A 16,786-nucleotide genomic window follows, 5' to 3' on the forward strand; every position below is an offset into this window, starting at 1 on the left:
GGGGGGGTGGGGGGGTGACCTCTAACCTATAAGCAGAGTATGTGATATACTTCAGCTGTTCTTGTGCCATATGTTTGTTACTATTTATTATTCAACTTCTAGGTGTTTTGTCTGTCCCCATCTCTACACTGGCACTGATCCAGTCAAACCTAATCCTACTTAACAAAGACACACACATACTTACGGCAACTGTACTCATCTTCTCCGTTGGGACAGTCGGGGACGCCGTCACAGCGCAGTATGGCGGGGAGGCAGAGGTAGTTTGAACACTGAAAATACCCAGTAGAACAGCGGTCTTGAGGAGGAAGAGTACCGGGTACCAAGGTCATACAATGCTCTTCATCAGACTTGTCAGCACAGTCAGGCTCACTGTCACACCACCAGCTCTCTGGGATGCACTGGAAGGAGTACGCACACTGGAACTGGTCCACACCACAGGTCAGAGGCTGAGGAGTTACGGGTCCTGAGGTGACATATCACAGGAAAGACACATGTACACAGAAAGCTGAGTAATCCCTTTTTTTTTTTCACACGCAGCAAGCATCCCTGAGTGAGGAATCACAGTGTGTACACAGTGAAAAAAAGAGAGGTATGCTAATAGGTTTTTTTTTGAGATCACAGGAGCTACTTTGCAGAGAAGAGCCAGTTCAGGGGTGAAAGGAGAACAGAGGGGTGAGAGTAAGGAAACAATACAATATAAATGTAATTGCTTTCCCCCCCCATTGCCCTCTGTCCAGTCCCTCGCGTCTGACCCAGTCTCCACTGTGAATTTATATGGGCCTACAGGGCAACAGGCTCCATTAACTTACTACACTCTTCCTGAGGGTCCACACAATTTATATGGAAACGGAAGAGAGGACCCATGGCTGTTGGAGGGCAGAAAATGTGGAAAAAGAGGAAAAGGGAGAAGGTGAAAATTGGAGGAAAAGCGTGAAAAATGAGCAGAGCGCTGGCAGGGCAGGAAATGAGGAAAAAACAAAAAAGTAATTGGAAGTGCAAGGGCAAAAAGACCACAGAGAAAAAAAAAAAAAAAAGTATAATAGCTTTACCTCCAACCATGCACTCTGCGGTGTAGGAGATGTCATCCAGGGCGATGTCTGTCCATATGTCTCCACCCACCTCTGCCTGGAAGGTCACTCTAAAAGGTGCTGGGTTGGACATGATGACACTCGCATATGTCCACTGGTTGCCATGGTTTCCAGTTGCCGCCCACATCAACAGACTGGTACCACTGGGTCCAACGGTGTAGACCTATAGAGCAGGAAGTAAATTAAATAATTAAAACAGCGAAACAGAAATGTACTTCAGTCTGTATGTAAACAAATAGTTTAGCAAAAACAAAACGGAAATAAAATGTACTCAAGTAATCAAGTACTAAATGTGTCACTAAGTGCTCATTTTGCAGACTTTCACCTTTCACATTATTATTATTGCATTTTTATTATTGATGTATTAAATTTTAATGTGGCAGCTGGGCGAGGTTGATCTAATGTTACTGACTACTATCTACTTGGTATGTTGTTGGGTAGTTTAATCTGTAATAAGGAATAATTTTATATGTTGATCGTATTTTTGAAAAGTCAGATGAATAGCCGACAGCCACGTCACTTTTTTTTTTTTATTGAGCACACATCCTTTCTAATTAGTTCATTTTTTTGCTTATTGTTTGTTGTTTTGAAAATTAACCCAGCTGACAAAGACACCTAAAAAAGACATGAAAGGATGGATGTGATAATGAAGTTTGTAAGGTGATGTGCTTTGATGGATTACTTCCTGGCAGGGAGACTTTTATTCCTTCCTGTGGGTATCAGGTGATTGACGGTAAGCAAAGGGTGACATAGTGAGAGGCTCAGTAAAATAGGACAGCAATTTCTGACGGAACCAAATTAAGCCTTCAGGTTGACTGTGATGGATCATCTGACAGCCGATGACAAAAAAAGAAAACATGTTTGGAAGTGTGATGCCTGACAAAACAGAGAGACTTTGAATCATTTTTGAAAATGTTGCTCAGATTAGATCACCTTCAGTGTTCCCATCTTGTCCGAGCCATGCATGAAGAACCAGAAGCGCAGGTGACACAGGCCGACGCTGGCTGGAAATGGAGTCCTGGTTGTCACCTTGGCAACATCGCCATCCCTCTGAGTGGCTGAGTGTATATACAAGAACTTCCCTCCACCACCTTTAGATAAATAGAGTATAGAACACTTCACATTTGCAGTACATTTACGTAAGATATGAGTAATACATCACTGTGCGGTGAAAGAATATCCATGGCTAAATGCTGCTCAACCATCCAATTTCAGCTTTCCGGCAAGAAAGATATCCAATAACTTTCTTCTGTTGATTCCAATATACATAATATTTGGACAGAGGAAAGCATTTGTGCTGTTGTGAAATGTTGTAGCCTACAGCCAAAAGCTCAGCAGAGCTTCTTCGGCTCGGCTAGGCTCAGAGATGAGACGGCATCTGTGCGATGCCAGAACAAAGTGGGAGTTTTCCACATGAGTTAAAAGGGATTTAAGCCAACACAATCCAGAGCACACAGCAAACTCAGCTCCCACCCACAACACTAGATTCTTCCCCTCTGACTCAAAAACTGAAAATCGAAATAAAGCCTGTGCATTCATTCACGTAAACATTGTTTCCCAACAACTGCTGTGTACAAAGATGTTGCTCCATCATTCAGATTTTAACATCACCTGATAATGCAAATACATTATGTCTGCAGAATCATGTCTTGTCTTGCGTTTGTGTGTGTGTGTGTGTGTGTGTGGGGGGGGGTCTTAGAGACAGCCAGGTTTATTGATCTGCACTGTAGTGAGATCATCAATTCAATCTATGACACAGTGCCCAGTGTCCAGATTCATCTCTCCAATCAATAAACTCAACTGGCCAATCCCAAGTGGGCGTGCTCTCGGCAAAGCCAGTAAAAGGAAAAATTATAGCTACAGCACATCACAGAAAAGGACAGTTGGTTAAGTTGGGGTCAGCGTAAAAACACTGCTATGTCTTCAAGTTTACAGTCACTTACTGCAATATACTGGGTGATATGATGAGTTGGTGTTAACAGACCTCCTCCAGTCCAATATCACCCTCACCATCACATTGTCTCTGCAAGCAGCCTCCACTGTATACAGTATATGTATCTACTATACATCCCAAAATAATCTAAAGCTGCAACTAATAATTATTAGCATTCAGAAATTGATTGAGCTGCCAATTATTTTTCAATAAATACATCAGCAGATAGTCAAAAAATTGCTTTGAAATGTCAAAGGTGAAGTCTTAAAAACCGTATTTTGTTCAACCAACAGTTCAACTAAATACATTTATTTTACAATCAGAAATTTACAGAGAAAGAAGCAAATTCTGTAATTTTAAGAAGCAGAAAAAAGCTAAAAATTTGATCAAGCCCAAAATCTAACGAATGTTAAAGGACTGAAGTGACTCATGGATCTGCATTATTTGTTGTCTTTTGCTTCCATTTTCTCTCTGTGAAGTAAAGCTAACTGCACACTGCTAAATATTTTCCCTCAAATGACCTCCTGCTATATAAAACTGTAATTAGATTTTTTTATTATTCTCATGCTGCTTTTCTTTATGTCTCAGCCATGCAGCATCAACAAACAGAAGAAATACCAACAGCCAATGTACAATACAATAATTCATGAATGACAATTACAGGAAAAGCCACATGGAAATGGGGGGTTTACATTGCCTTGTAAAGATGAGGGCAATTACAACCTCTGCCCCAGTGATGGTGATATATTCTCTAAGATTAATTTTCAATCTATCAGGAGCAAAAAAAAAAAAAAAATCATGTTTCGACGCAGCAGCATCAATGGCTATCCGGCAAACAACAACAACAAGTCCATTGCTGTTAAGCTCAGTTTGACTCAGCATGACATTGATCAGGATGTATTATTAACCCTGCGTTCACATGCATGTCAGAAGCTCCTATTTCCCAGCCGTCAACTTGTAATTACAAAGACAGTGCACTGAGCTGCCTGAGAGCTGAAAACAAGGAGCATGTCAGGAGGATGCACAAGTTGTTTGGTCTTAATTCTGACAAATGTGTTTTTTTGACAGTATTATTAATCCTTCACTAAAAAGCAAGGCAGAAAAAAAGCACATGAGGTGAGTTTTGAATAAAAACAAGACCCTTGGTGTAAATGTACAGCTGTGTTTATACTCATTTGTCACGATGAAGAGGTCAAAGGTCACAAACCCATGCATGAAAATAGTTTTTCAAGTTCCCACTTATATAATTAAAACCTGAAGGGACGTTCATGTAGTCACTTCATGGATTATGTTCACAGGCAATGTTGCCAGTTAAGGAGGAGGATGCAGGGAGGGGTTTGCTTGTTGTTATGTTTAGGCAACAAAAGCACTTTGGAAAAGGTTGGAGAAAGAAGTTTTGGTTAAATGTTTCAAGTCACTTTCAAGTTCTTAACCAAGACAATGTTTCCCTAATTTTAAGTAAGTGCTTTGAGTGCATGCACATGAACAGTGTTGTCAGTGAACAGAGTAGTTCAGCATCAACATTTCTTACATTTTTAGGGAATGAGTATGCTTTAGGTTAAAACGACTATTCCAAATGGCTTTGGAAGGCACCGACAAATTATGTTGTCCTGCATATAGGAGCATCAGATCAGAAAATGCTTATATTGTTGTTATACAAGGCACCAACTAACAACATACTTGGTTTAATTTGGAGGACTTGTATATAAATGTAATTTCTAGGAGACAAGTTTGGCAGCAGAGCGGATACTGACCTGGACTGTGGTCAGAGGAAGGTCCGGCTCCTGATGTCTCAGTCTGGTGACTTATCCTCCAATCAAAGTCATCATCAGGGTCCTGAGAAAGCTGGCAGGTCTTTTCCCACTGGTTTTCATCCATGTTGAAATTACAAGCACCTGGCAAGCCAAGTATACGGTCTACGAGACAGACAGACAGAGAGAGAAAGATGGAAGAAAAGGCTGAGAAGTGTGGGATGAAAGTTGTTTTTCCTTCTCTACAGTCAGACAGATTCTCTTCCAATGCCAAAGAAATCTATTTCCCATCTCTACTCACCACAGTCTATCTCATCTGATTCATCAGCACAGTCGGCCTTGTTGTCGCACACCAGGTGGGACTCAATGCAGTCACCATTGTGACACACAAAGTCTGTGACTGCAGGACAGCTGGCTGGCTCCACAACATCTAAAACACACAGACACAAAAACAGAAGCAGATCTGAAGGGGAAGCAATTATGATCCATGTTCTTCATCAGGTGATCGACTGGCCCATTAGACACAAAACTACAGCATATAACCTTTTCCATTCATATAAATTAAATATAGCATCAGAGAAAATGTGACAACGAACTGTCTTATTAAAACACAGCCTTCTTCTTCTCTGCACCAAAGGGTGTGCGAGCAGTGGAGAAGACAGTAAACAAAAGCAGACAAAGGCCTGTCAGGGAAATCAAAGCCTCCTTCCTCCAGCTCCGCCTTGTTTGAGATGCAACAGAGAGGAAGGAAAAGAGATCAGGTGGATCAGAGAAAGCACACATACAACTACATTAAATGCGTGTGTGTAGATATTTTCCCCCTTTAGACTTCAAAGGCAGAGACATTAAATGATGACTGAAAGGAGGAAAGAGTTGAACTTCATTCCAGGAGGTCAGCGGGGTTAATACCATCATAGAATAAACTGAAAACCCATTTTGGCTCGCATTTAAATTTAATGGAAGTTGTGTATAAGTGTCATTTAGTTTTGGACAGACAGTTTGTCTGCTTGTCAGTCTTTGCATGCATGCCTTTCAGTCTGTTTTGATCTATGTCTCAGCTTGTCTCTAGGTCAGTATTTATGTCTCTCTGTGTAAGTGTGTTTATATTTGTGTGTTGGAGAGGGCCTTGGCAGAGCAGGGAAACATCCCACATGGTGTCCAGCCTTGTGCCAGGTCCATTTAATGTGGAACATCTGTCTCCGGCATAAACATCAAAAGGCATCTGACAGCGACTGTCATCACACAGAAAATCGAACGCTCCCCCTTTAAGACATACTAGCTCTCTCTATCTTTCTTTCTCTGCCCATATAGTGAGTATGTCAGTGACAAAATCAGTTTCACCCCCCAAACTATCAGCTGGAAACATCATCAAATAATTTCACAGCATAATTACATCTCACTTGTGAAGATATATTGGAAGCATAGTTTGATAAAATGGATAAAATGGAGGAAAGAAGTAGAGAAGTTTAATGTCATTTAATCCACATTTTGTAATATATATTGAAATAAGTTTGTCATTTTCTAGGCCACTTTTACTACTATGATTACTTATTCAGGTGCTTCAAGAAACCTTGAAATTTGAGAGGTCTTATGTGACTTGCTGGTGTTCTTTAATCTTACATTTATTGGTTCAGTAAGCTTAAAAAAAGGTTGAGGTTTTTTTTCAAGGCTCTTTGGCCAAAGTTAGACATGGGCTGGTATGAAAAATGACTGATGGTAAATGACTTCAAGAGAGTCTCTGAATGCATTAACATTTTTCTTTAACTTTTAAAAGTTAAGGCAAATTAAAGCTGCTTTTAAATTACAGAGGCAATAAGAAAGACTTGTGCTGCCATTCTGCACAGAGCCACTTTGAATGGATGTGCAGTGGTTTGCTGAATAGCAGTGACTCTGATTGCTTTGCAAGGTGGTGCGATTTCAGGCTTTCCACTATGGTGCTCCATTTTGGAACAATGACATTTCGAGATCCTTTCCATCCACTCAACCTACGGTGCTTGCATGTAAAACACCTAGAATGGAGATAACACGGCAGCAAAGGCACCTGGGTGAAAGAAGGCCAATAACCTAAAATTTATAAGCCAACAAGGCAGCAAACAAAATAGTGCGCTTTTATTATTCTCACTGAACTTTGTCAGTTGAATCTTGGCTCTGATTGTTTAACGGACTAGTTTCTCTTGTGAAAACCTGACTCGCTTATTGCTTGTATAAATAACAAAAGCAGTGGGAATGGGAGTGCAGGATTCACTCATTGTAGCTGCAGTTCCTGCTGATTGCCAATTTGTTAAAATACTAAATTATCTGTGCAGTTTACAGTGTTCATTACAATGGCAGTTATTTTCCATGAGTAATGCTGTCCTTAGGCAAACAAATCTGTGAAAAGCCAGTGACACTGCCAAGTATGCCCGAATGTCTATCATATAACACGACTGCATGTGGGAGTCTGTAGCTCTTTGAAGCTGCACTAAAGGTACAGCCTAAATGTTTAGTAGGTGTAATGTTTACCAGCTTAGTTTAACATATTAGCGTGTTATCATCTGCTGATTAGGTCAAAATCCAAAGTACAGATGAGGTTGATGGAAATGTTGTTAGGTTTGCAGATATTGCATCATAAATGAAATTTTGACAAATTAAAATTTGAGCCTCATCATGGTGCTAGATGAAAGGAGATAAGGATTCATCATCTGGGGACTATGAAAAGTAGCAATCATCCAATAGTGGTTGAGATATTTTAGTCCGGAACAAAGAGGTGGACATACTGACTGATCTACACTACCATCCCAAGAGCCAGACATCCCGTATTGTGCTTAAAACTCTGTCACCCCGTCTTCTGCTCAAGATGCACCATACAAACAAACACAAAAAATATAAACTCCGGACTTTGCGGGCTCCGTACAAATCAACTCTTGGTAGTGTGGAGACTTTCGAAAAATGTCATTTGCAAAAATACTTTTTTGAAAATATTTATAGGTCGTAGTAGTCTAATTAGACCTGCCAGATTTTCAGATTTTATTTTGGTTCCATCTGTTGAAAAAATTCAAACTGCTTAAAAAAGTGCGCACTGTTGGTATATATCACCTACTTGGGGCACAGTCTATGAACTCCAGGTCATCCAGGGAAGCTCCTCCGCTCACATCCCTCGAGCGCACCCCCTCGAATATCACCTCAAAGTTCCTCAGCTTCCTCATGGGGACCTCAGCTCGGTTCCACTCATTCCCCTGATTCCCCGTTTTATTCCACACTTCCAACAGATTGTTCTCCGTCTGTGGAGAACAGCAGCGACGACAAAAGATCATCATGCGGCGGCATTTCACACACTGCTCTGCTTACACTATTGTCAACTGGAATATCTCTTCAAAGAGCCTCAAAGTCGGTTGAAAGCTACAGCAGTGATGATTGTGACAAATATAGACTTTGAGTATGATAGTGTCACATGTCAGGAGTGAAAGTTAAATTGAGCTGAAATTAACTTCTGGACAGACTGCTGCTGCTGAGAAACAGTGAATGCCATTTGAGGGGAGTCATTAAAGTCTCATTAGCATAACACTGCAGTAATAAGTTCCTCTGCCTTGAGACCTGCTATTCACAGTGAAGCTATGCTCTCCTTGAGTTATGGTAATGGTTTTCTCTCATGCCACATATGGAAGATATTAAGTTCTTTAAGTCCTCTCTGTCTTTTCCCATGGTACCAGCAAGACACTAAATCATGACTAAAATCATGAAACAACAAATGTGACTTTAAAAGGGGTTTTGTGGATCTACGTGTTACGAGCCAGAGTCTCACCGGTGGTTTTTAATGTCATGTCAAGAACATGAATGAGACATTTTTACACAGTTCTGACTCAAGTATGTGAGGAATTTAAAACAGAATTTATAAGGTAGGTAAAAAATGTAGTAAAAATGAAGTAAAAAGCTAAAAGCTGCCTCTGTCCTTTGTTAAATTTTAACAGTAGCACAGAGGTTGTACATACCATATCGACACCCTCTTAAAATAATCCAAGGAACTTTACAGCACAAAACTAAAAAAAACAGTTCCCTTATGTAAAAGGGATAAAAGGGTGGAAACGAAAGGAAAAATCTGCATTAATATGGTAACATTAGTATCACCTTCAATAGTTACATCTACAAAAGCATAAAGAAAAGGGTAAAATAATAAATAAAAAAACATCAAAGGATAGGTCTGGTGATATTCAATATGTTCCTTATTTTCAACAAATAATGTTCTTTCAGTTTGGCCAACACTTTGGTCTAGACTGAAATATCTATGTAACTATTGGATGGATTGCCATAAAAATTGGTCCAGATTTTTCATGGACTCAGGCGGATGAATCGTAATGACTTTGGTGATTTCCTCAAATTTCTATTTTCCCCCTACTTTGGTTTATGACCAAATATAACACCAGCCAAACGAATGACATCCCACTCATCTGTACTCTTATATTTTATTATACTTGAATTTAATGCTAACGGGCAAATGTTAGCATGCCAATAGATTATACTAGGATGAGGATGATTAACCTGGAACCTACATGCAAAACATCACCATCACCAGTACTTCTGTACCCAAGTACAGGCTCACAGAGCTGCAAGCACGGTTGTGCATCCTCAATAAGAACCAGTACTTTGGGCTGAGTGCCACAGACAGGGTAGGGAAGTCAGAAAGTATTAAGGGATGGACTAACATGGTGGTTTCATTCTTTTCATGAGAAAAGAATGGCAGCCTTACTCTTTAAGTGTAAAGCCAAAACAAGCCTGATGCGTCACATGAACATGCCCAGGATCTCATTGTTGGCCAACTCAGAGGAGGTAATATGGATTGGAAGGGCCTCTCTTGCTAAATTAAATCCATTTTATGGAATAAACATACATCACTTAAGATGATTTGAGGGATTGTTAAAATCCACTTCAGCTTCAGGTCAATACAGAGAAGCGCTGCCTGGTTAAACCACAGAGTATTTAATAGAGGAAAGTGAAGCTTTAACTATCCCACCTCCTAAAGTTCAGGAGTCTAATATTAAGACTGTTTTAACTCTGCAGTAATTCATGACAGCTTCCTCTGGTCTAGAGGTTAAATGTGTCACAATGACTGCAAGATCATTAATTCAGCTTTAGTGCAGTGCGATGACAAGAATCAAACTCAGCAGTGTGAAACTTTTTGGACATGGTAGGTGAACGAGTGAACATTACACGTAGTGTAGGCTCTTACAAATTAAGACATCAAACCTGTTGTACTTGAAGTTGCAAGATGTGGCCAGAGGAATGACTGCAGTAAAAGAGACCTGGTCTAATGTACTCAAAACCAGAGGACGAGCAATGTCACATTCTACTCTTCAGTTTGAAAGCCTATTAAAATGCACCCTTGGGTGAGGCATGCACAAGCTGTCTCCTCCGCTTTATGCCAATGGAGCCCTGGCTTGAAATAATCTTGTTACTGTGAGAGTAGAGCATAGATTAATAGGCAGCGTTACAGCAGGACTTATCCAGATTTATGTCATGGAGTAAAGGCTCAATCCATAAAACCAGCCTTAGAGCAACTGACGGGAGTATGATACCGGCACACGCATCTCACACTTGATGTCTGGGTGGCATATCAGTCGGGGCATTTATTCGATCAATTTGAAGCTTCATTTCCCGAACTCGCAGTCAGAGCAACGCAACCACAAATTCACTTTGCTCAACGTGAAGAGTGGATATACATTTGCATAATTTCATTTTATTATCCCCCCGGTGACAGTCAAAAAAAAAGAACAAAGAAAGCTGTAATCACAATAAAATGCTTATTTTATTGAAATTTTGAAATCCTGAATGTCTTCACCATATACTGAATGTTCCACTAAGCTGAGATCCAATTTGTATTCATGGCTTTTTCATTTTATGGAAACGCTAGTAGCTGTTTCTCTGTCGACTCACTTTCAATTCAGAGTGCAACCACTTTTTTCTACTCAATCTCTGCTTAGTTAAATAATGTAACAACATATTGAGAACGTTAGCATGTTGTTCTTATGATAGGGCTGTGCCTCAAATCAAGAACAACTTGTCATGCTGCATTTTACTTGGGTAGAGCGTCTTCTCTTTGGCTGACGGGCAGATGCTTGGCTCACCATAATGGCAGACCACATTTGAACCCACTACACCATATATAACTATATAAATGTGCTAATGGCAGGCTATGCATCTTCCTTGTAAAGTAATTTATCTCAATTACCATAAAAAGTATGCTGATTCAAAATACATCTGTCAGTATGGAAAGAAAACAAACTGCCTGCTCTCACAAAATGAAATATGATATACATACATATATATTTATATATATACAATGTCTGAAATGTCATATATTCCGTGCACAAAAATTGAAATTCATTTCTCTAAGACAGAAGCTTTATACTGTTGAGATTAGTGAGTTTTTGTCACCAAACTTTCTTTTCTAACTCTAACAAAAGGTTTAGATGTTGGAACATGCTTACATCACACTGCAAAACATGCATGCAAACACATCACATGCAGAAGTTTGGGAGTTTGAAAACTGACTGCTATGCTCTTCCTCATTCATTATGAGACCTCATCTTTGTTCAGGACCTCGCCTACTGTTCATTTTCAGACCACTCTGCTGCTGAGGACAGTTATCAGTGATATAAACAGACAGGCCTATTGAGCCCCTTGTGAACTTCACAGGGGGGAAAGCATGTGCCAGGTAAATATAATCCCCACCCTCCCTCCCTTCTCTAGTGCCATTACCATAACCCCCTTTGTTCTTCAATCAACCTTTAAAAGAGGGCTCACACACATGTATTTACATTAGGATGCTTCAGAGTGTGTGAGTGTGTGTATTTATAGTCATGCCTGTGCAAATGTGTTTGTATTTATGCAGCCATTTTCACTCAAGGCAAAATCGAGGCAATAAAAATGTTGTAATGTTGTAAATTATTGCACAAAGCAATAATCTGTGAGTGCTAATGCCTTTGAACCACCTAGGTCACACATGTCATACATCCTTCATATGTCATGACTTTAAGGTTGTGAGGCTGAACTGAGATATTGTTTTGCTCTGTCTTTCTCTCTCTCTCACACACACACACACACACGCTCCACAAAAAAATGCAGACAACACACTTCACTCAATGTCTAAAATAATACAGGATGACCTCTGAACTCACCACCCTCTGTCTGAGTCTGTGTGTCTGTGTAAATGATTCCATCACCTCATTTTCATGTCAAGAGCTGACCTTCTTTAAAAGGCCAAATTTTACATTTTCCATCTAAGGAGGACATGTAAAGTAGTCCACATGCATAAATCATCTCCTCCCTCTCTGAGAGTCACATAATCAATCAAATAGCCAGCGAGCTGGGCTGGAAAATGTTGCAAATCTCATGATTTGAATTTCTGAGAGCAGTGTTATTCAGTCTGCACCATGGAGGCTTAAATGTACGATCAATAACATAGTAGGCTGGTAGAGTATTTGTACAATAATTAGATCAATAAATATAACATCTTAATGCAAAGTCAAAATCTTTGAAGGATGAGGCTGCTAATAGTCTGTATTTTTGTTTTTGTCCTGAATCCCAATAGACGACCAAATGTTTCTCAAACAAGACTAAATTGTGCATTTGTTGAGAAATATTTTCCGCCACAAAGTTGGTGTGCTAGCAACCACAGCTAACAGTAGGCAGTAAGCAGTAATTAAGATATACATGTATGTTACCTATGCAATGGTGAGCCACACTGACATAAATGCAGCCAATGACATGGAGGAATAAGCTATATCAGGTTTTGACTACACATGTTATACTTGTTGATTGGATCAACTCAGGGATGTTTATGGTCTTTTCATTGGATTTGTTGCTTTCCAATGTCCTATTAGTTTTATTGGTTTGTCAGTCACCTGTAAACCACACCAAGGAGCTGTACCAGCTTGTGATTGGGATCAATTCATGGTTGGCTTTGGTCTTTTGGTCATGGGATTGTTGACGATAAGAAAAATACAAACTTACCCTTTGAGGCCCATTTTAGTCTGAGATGCTGATTGACCTTTAATCCACTGAAAATGTTAGATTTTCTCTCCTAAAACAGTAACACCATGAGTTCTGTTGCCTTCAGGATTTGGTTTTTGCAGCGTGAGACAGCATTAGTATAATTTTTTTTGCCAGAGTAATGATATGCAAATTTGGCGAGGTGGGGTACTGGTTGCTGCTTGAAGAAAAAAAAAAAGTACTTTGTAAAATTTACATAACTTGCTGATCTGTTTTGCAAATTGCATAAACAGTGTCTGTAGCACACACAAGGACGCACTAACAATCTTGCACTCGCTGTGCATATGTGAGAATGTGACACACACATTTTACTACACATTCACACCACTGAATGAATCTATTCATGCACAACCGCTGCACCTGGACCTTGATTTGTACCTCACAAAGTTAAATGAAGTTGAGAGTATACAGGCCACTGGCAGGAGGCAGAGTAAATCACAGCAGAATTTCAATGGCAGAAAGCTTCAAGTAGAAATCTTAATCCCTGGAAGTCAACCATGCATACGCAAACTAGACAGCTGAACACCTAACAAGCAAGAAGCTTTGACAATTGGCAGGACTAGTGTATGCCCAGATGGTGGGGTGGGGTTGCTCTGGGCTCTGGGGTGACCATGATCCCCATCACTCACCTCCACCACATCCTTCAACCCCCCCACAGCCGCCCTATAGATCGAACACTGGCAGAGACTGACAGCCGCACCGCTCTTTTTACCAAATTACGGAGACCACTAGACAGCACCACTAATATGATCCGATTATTGTCTACATTAACATGATTTAATATTATCAGGCTTCATTTCTGACTGAGCGTAACCATGGTAACCATGTTTGATGGATGGCAGTGGGTCTGCAGAGCTCGTTTCATAAACTACCATGGACAGCCCACAGATAGATTTATCATTCTTTATCATGATTCTGTGCAAACACACTCCTGTAGATGGTTTACCTTGATCAGCAGCCGGATGGTTCCTGAGGCCTTATGGGAAATGTAGTACCAGAAGGAGAGCTTACAGCTGTTACTGGACTCTTTCCAAACAGAGCTTCTAATATGAGCTTTATCCCCTCTGAGTCCCACTGGTGTAGCTTCGAGATAGACAAAATGACCTAAAGAGATGAAGACAGGAAGTGATAGAGGAGAAGGGCAGCAACGCGGGAGAAGAGGCAGAGAGGGATTAAAAACTGTCTCTGCACAGGCAGCTCTTGCAGCCAGTGACAAATTACAGAAAGGTCAAAAACAGTGTGGCGGGGGAGTGAGGGTCAGGGGTCACAGAGTAATCTCTGACACATCTCCTAATGTCCCACTGCCTTTTGACACAGGAACCACTCAGAAAGTTTCTCAGTCAAGTCAAGGTCATAACAAGACTTGGGACAATGTCTGAATACAAAACCAAAAGGAGAGTCTCTGTGCTGTTGTGTTTTTCCCTCTGCAGATTTGTGGCATTTTAAAATGATCAAATCTTAAGTAATCTTATAATTTTAAAATACTTAAAAGATGCACCTGTGTGCATATGTGTTTATTCATTTATTCATGTGTATTGCCTTTTACTATGCACATGGTATAATGGGATTACTGCCCTGCATCAATCACTCGCTGTACATTCACATACTGGGAAGTAGCTCATTGATTTTCTCACTGAAGCGGCGAAAAACAGTGCATGAATTAAACATTACGGAGAGCTGTATGAACAACTCACAAAATGCATGAAGGAAAGGAGGGAAAATCTTACAAACGCATACCGTCTTCATTCATCAAAGTGTGATCATATGGAGGCCGTATGCTTTGGAGAGATCCAGTCCCCAGCGTCCAATCAAAATTATCAGCTAGGGAGCTCCTCCAGCCACAGCGACCGTTCTCAAAGGAGCAGGAAGTCCCACAATCCTTTTCATCAGTGCCATCGCCACAGTCATCTGTGAAGTCACAACTCTGCCCTCGGGTGAAACACCGGCCATTTTCACAGGGCAGGAAGCCTGAAGGACAGGAGCCTGGAAATGAGACACACACATAAAATATCATTCAAACCACTTGTGTTTGTTTTGCCAACATAAATCTGTGGCTATGTATGTTCTCATATAAAACAATAGCTTTCCTATCAAGGTGAAGGTAAATTTATATTATGTCTGGTGGCATACACACATACAAATACACATTAACAACGTTTTAGAGGAGGGAAAAAGGGCTCAAATGACAAGTTATTCTGTTAAAAGAATAGTTCCACATTACAAGAAATATGCCTATTCACTTTCTTACTAAGAGTTAATTGAGAACATATTTACCACTTTCATATTTGTCTGGTAAATATGAAGCTATTGCTAGCCACCGGTTAGCTTAGCTTAGCATAGCATAAAGACTGGTAATAGGTGGAAACAGCTAGCCTGGCTCTGTCAAATGGTAACAAAAATTCACCTACCAACAAAAGCTCATGTTATAACTTGGTTTCTTAATTTGTAAAACAATTTCAACTTGTCAATTTTACACTTTGTATTTTGTATATATTAAACAAATAATTAATCTGTGGTAATTAGTCAGCTTTAGAGATGCTGGTAGGTGGTTTTTGTTACCATTTGACAGACTCAGGCCAGCGGTTTCCTCTTGTTTCAGGTCTTTATTTTAAGCTAAGCTAAGCTAAGCTAAGCAGCTGCTAGCTGTAGCTTCATATTTACCAAACAGACATGCGAGTGGTACTGATTTTCTCATCTAACTAAAAAGAAAGCAAATAAGTGTAATTGCCATAATGTCAAACTATTCCTGTGAAAATTAGTGCAAGAGAAAACTCTATACTCAACTAACACCTTTTCAGTAAAACAATTACTATGTGCTTCATCATTACAGAAAAAAACACACAAGAGTTCAGTTTTTAACTTCAGAGTGTAAGAAGTCAACTCAAGAGTGGGGAGACCATCTGCATGCACCATCAGGGTCCCCTTGAGAGGCTTAAGAGGACAAAGGAGCATGGGGCAATAAGCCCAAATCAGTGTATCATAGGGTAGTGGTGCTGGAAGGGGTTGGAATCTGCCTCTTTTGGTGCCAGGCATTCCAACAGGGTCAGTGCCTGGCTTTAGGGAGTTTTAGAGAGGGACATGAGGCGTGATGAAGAGGGGTGGTCCCTGTAATTAAAGGAGAGAAAAGGGTATAAGTCCCTCCTAATCCTTTGTTCCTCTTCAGACGCACAGGACCAGAAGCAATGTGCCCCAACAAAGGCACATAGGAAGCCAGGAAGCCACGGCTCCCAACTGTGAAGCCAAACCGACTCACCACCAACTGTGGAGCATACTGAAGCTGTAGGTGAATTCATTTAAAAGGAAAGTGAATGTTTGAAGGTAATAAATATGCCACTTCTCCCAGAACAGTCTAAGTGTCATTACATCTACAGTTCTTCACCTGTTACGATGTGAATTCATTTTACCTAATTCATTCAGGTGCAGACTGCGTTACATGGATAACTTTTGGCCTTTTACATTGCTGTGTGCAATGTGACCTCATCACCGGGCCAGCATCCATTGATTTGAAGCATGCTGGTCAGTCACCCCGAGTGTCATACTGCCCTCTGGTGATCAAATCATACTGAGTTACTTCTGGAACGGGAAGTCTGTCAAAATTGGATGACTTGCTTCATTTCATCTGTCAATGAAAGTTGCCAAGCAATTGTCAGACTGACACCACATGACAGAAAAACACACCCAAGCACTGTATTTAAAACATAAGCCCCTTTCAGACATGTGTAACAGTGATAGCTTCATCTATCTGTTTAAGTTGATAGCTTAATGTCAATCGGACATAGGTGACCTTTACATTTATGTTCCTAATGGCTTCTTTCAGACAAGAAACAGCACAGTTCAAAATAAAACGAAGGAAGAAGAGAAGTTTCTGTCTAATTCACAAGCAGCTAACCCTAACCCTAATCCAGTCCTTTTCTAGTAAAGGTAATAAATTTCTCATCAGTTTAACTTTTTATTAGGAAGAGATTTCTGCTGCCTATTTTTATAAAGTC

General features: G+C 40.3%; 1 protein-coding gene across 3 annotated transcripts in view; it reads right to left on the minus strand.

Annotated features, from left to right (window-relative positions):
- Window positions 1–16,786, minus strand: part of malrd1 (MAM and LDL receptor class A domain containing 1) — a 51,052-nt gene that overhangs the window by 9,406 nt on the left and 24,860 nt on the right. For all 3 annotated transcript variants that reach the window (XM_023420084.2, XM_023420083.2, XM_023420082.2), the window contains exons 19-26: window positions 14,535–14,780; window positions 13,744–13,901; window positions 7,852–8,032; window positions 5,074–5,202; window positions 4,776–4,937; window positions 2,022–2,179; window positions 1,050–1,251; window positions 185–463 (exon numbers count right to left, since the gene is read on the minus strand). In XM_023420084.2, coding sequence (XP_023275852.1) covers window positions 185–463; window positions 1,050–1,251; window positions 2,022–2,179; window positions 4,776–4,937; window positions 5,074–5,202; window positions 7,852–8,032; window positions 13,744–13,901; window positions 14,535–14,780 — 1,515 coding nt within the window. The remainder of the gene's footprint in view (window positions 1–184; window positions 464–1,049; window positions 1,252–2,021; window positions 2,180–4,775; window positions 4,938–5,073; window positions 5,203–7,851; window positions 8,033–13,743; window positions 13,902–14,534; window positions 14,781–16,786) is intronic.

The sequence above is a fragment of the Seriola lalandi genome, unplaced genomic scaffold, assembly GCF_002814215.2.
Source record: "Seriola lalandi dorsalis isolate HSWRI2012SDOR001 ecotype SW California unplaced genomic scaffold, Sedor1 jcf7180002054616, whole genome shotgun sequence".
Lineage (NCBI taxonomy): Eukaryota > Metazoa > Chordata > Actinopteri > Carangiformes > Carangidae > Seriola > Seriola lalandi.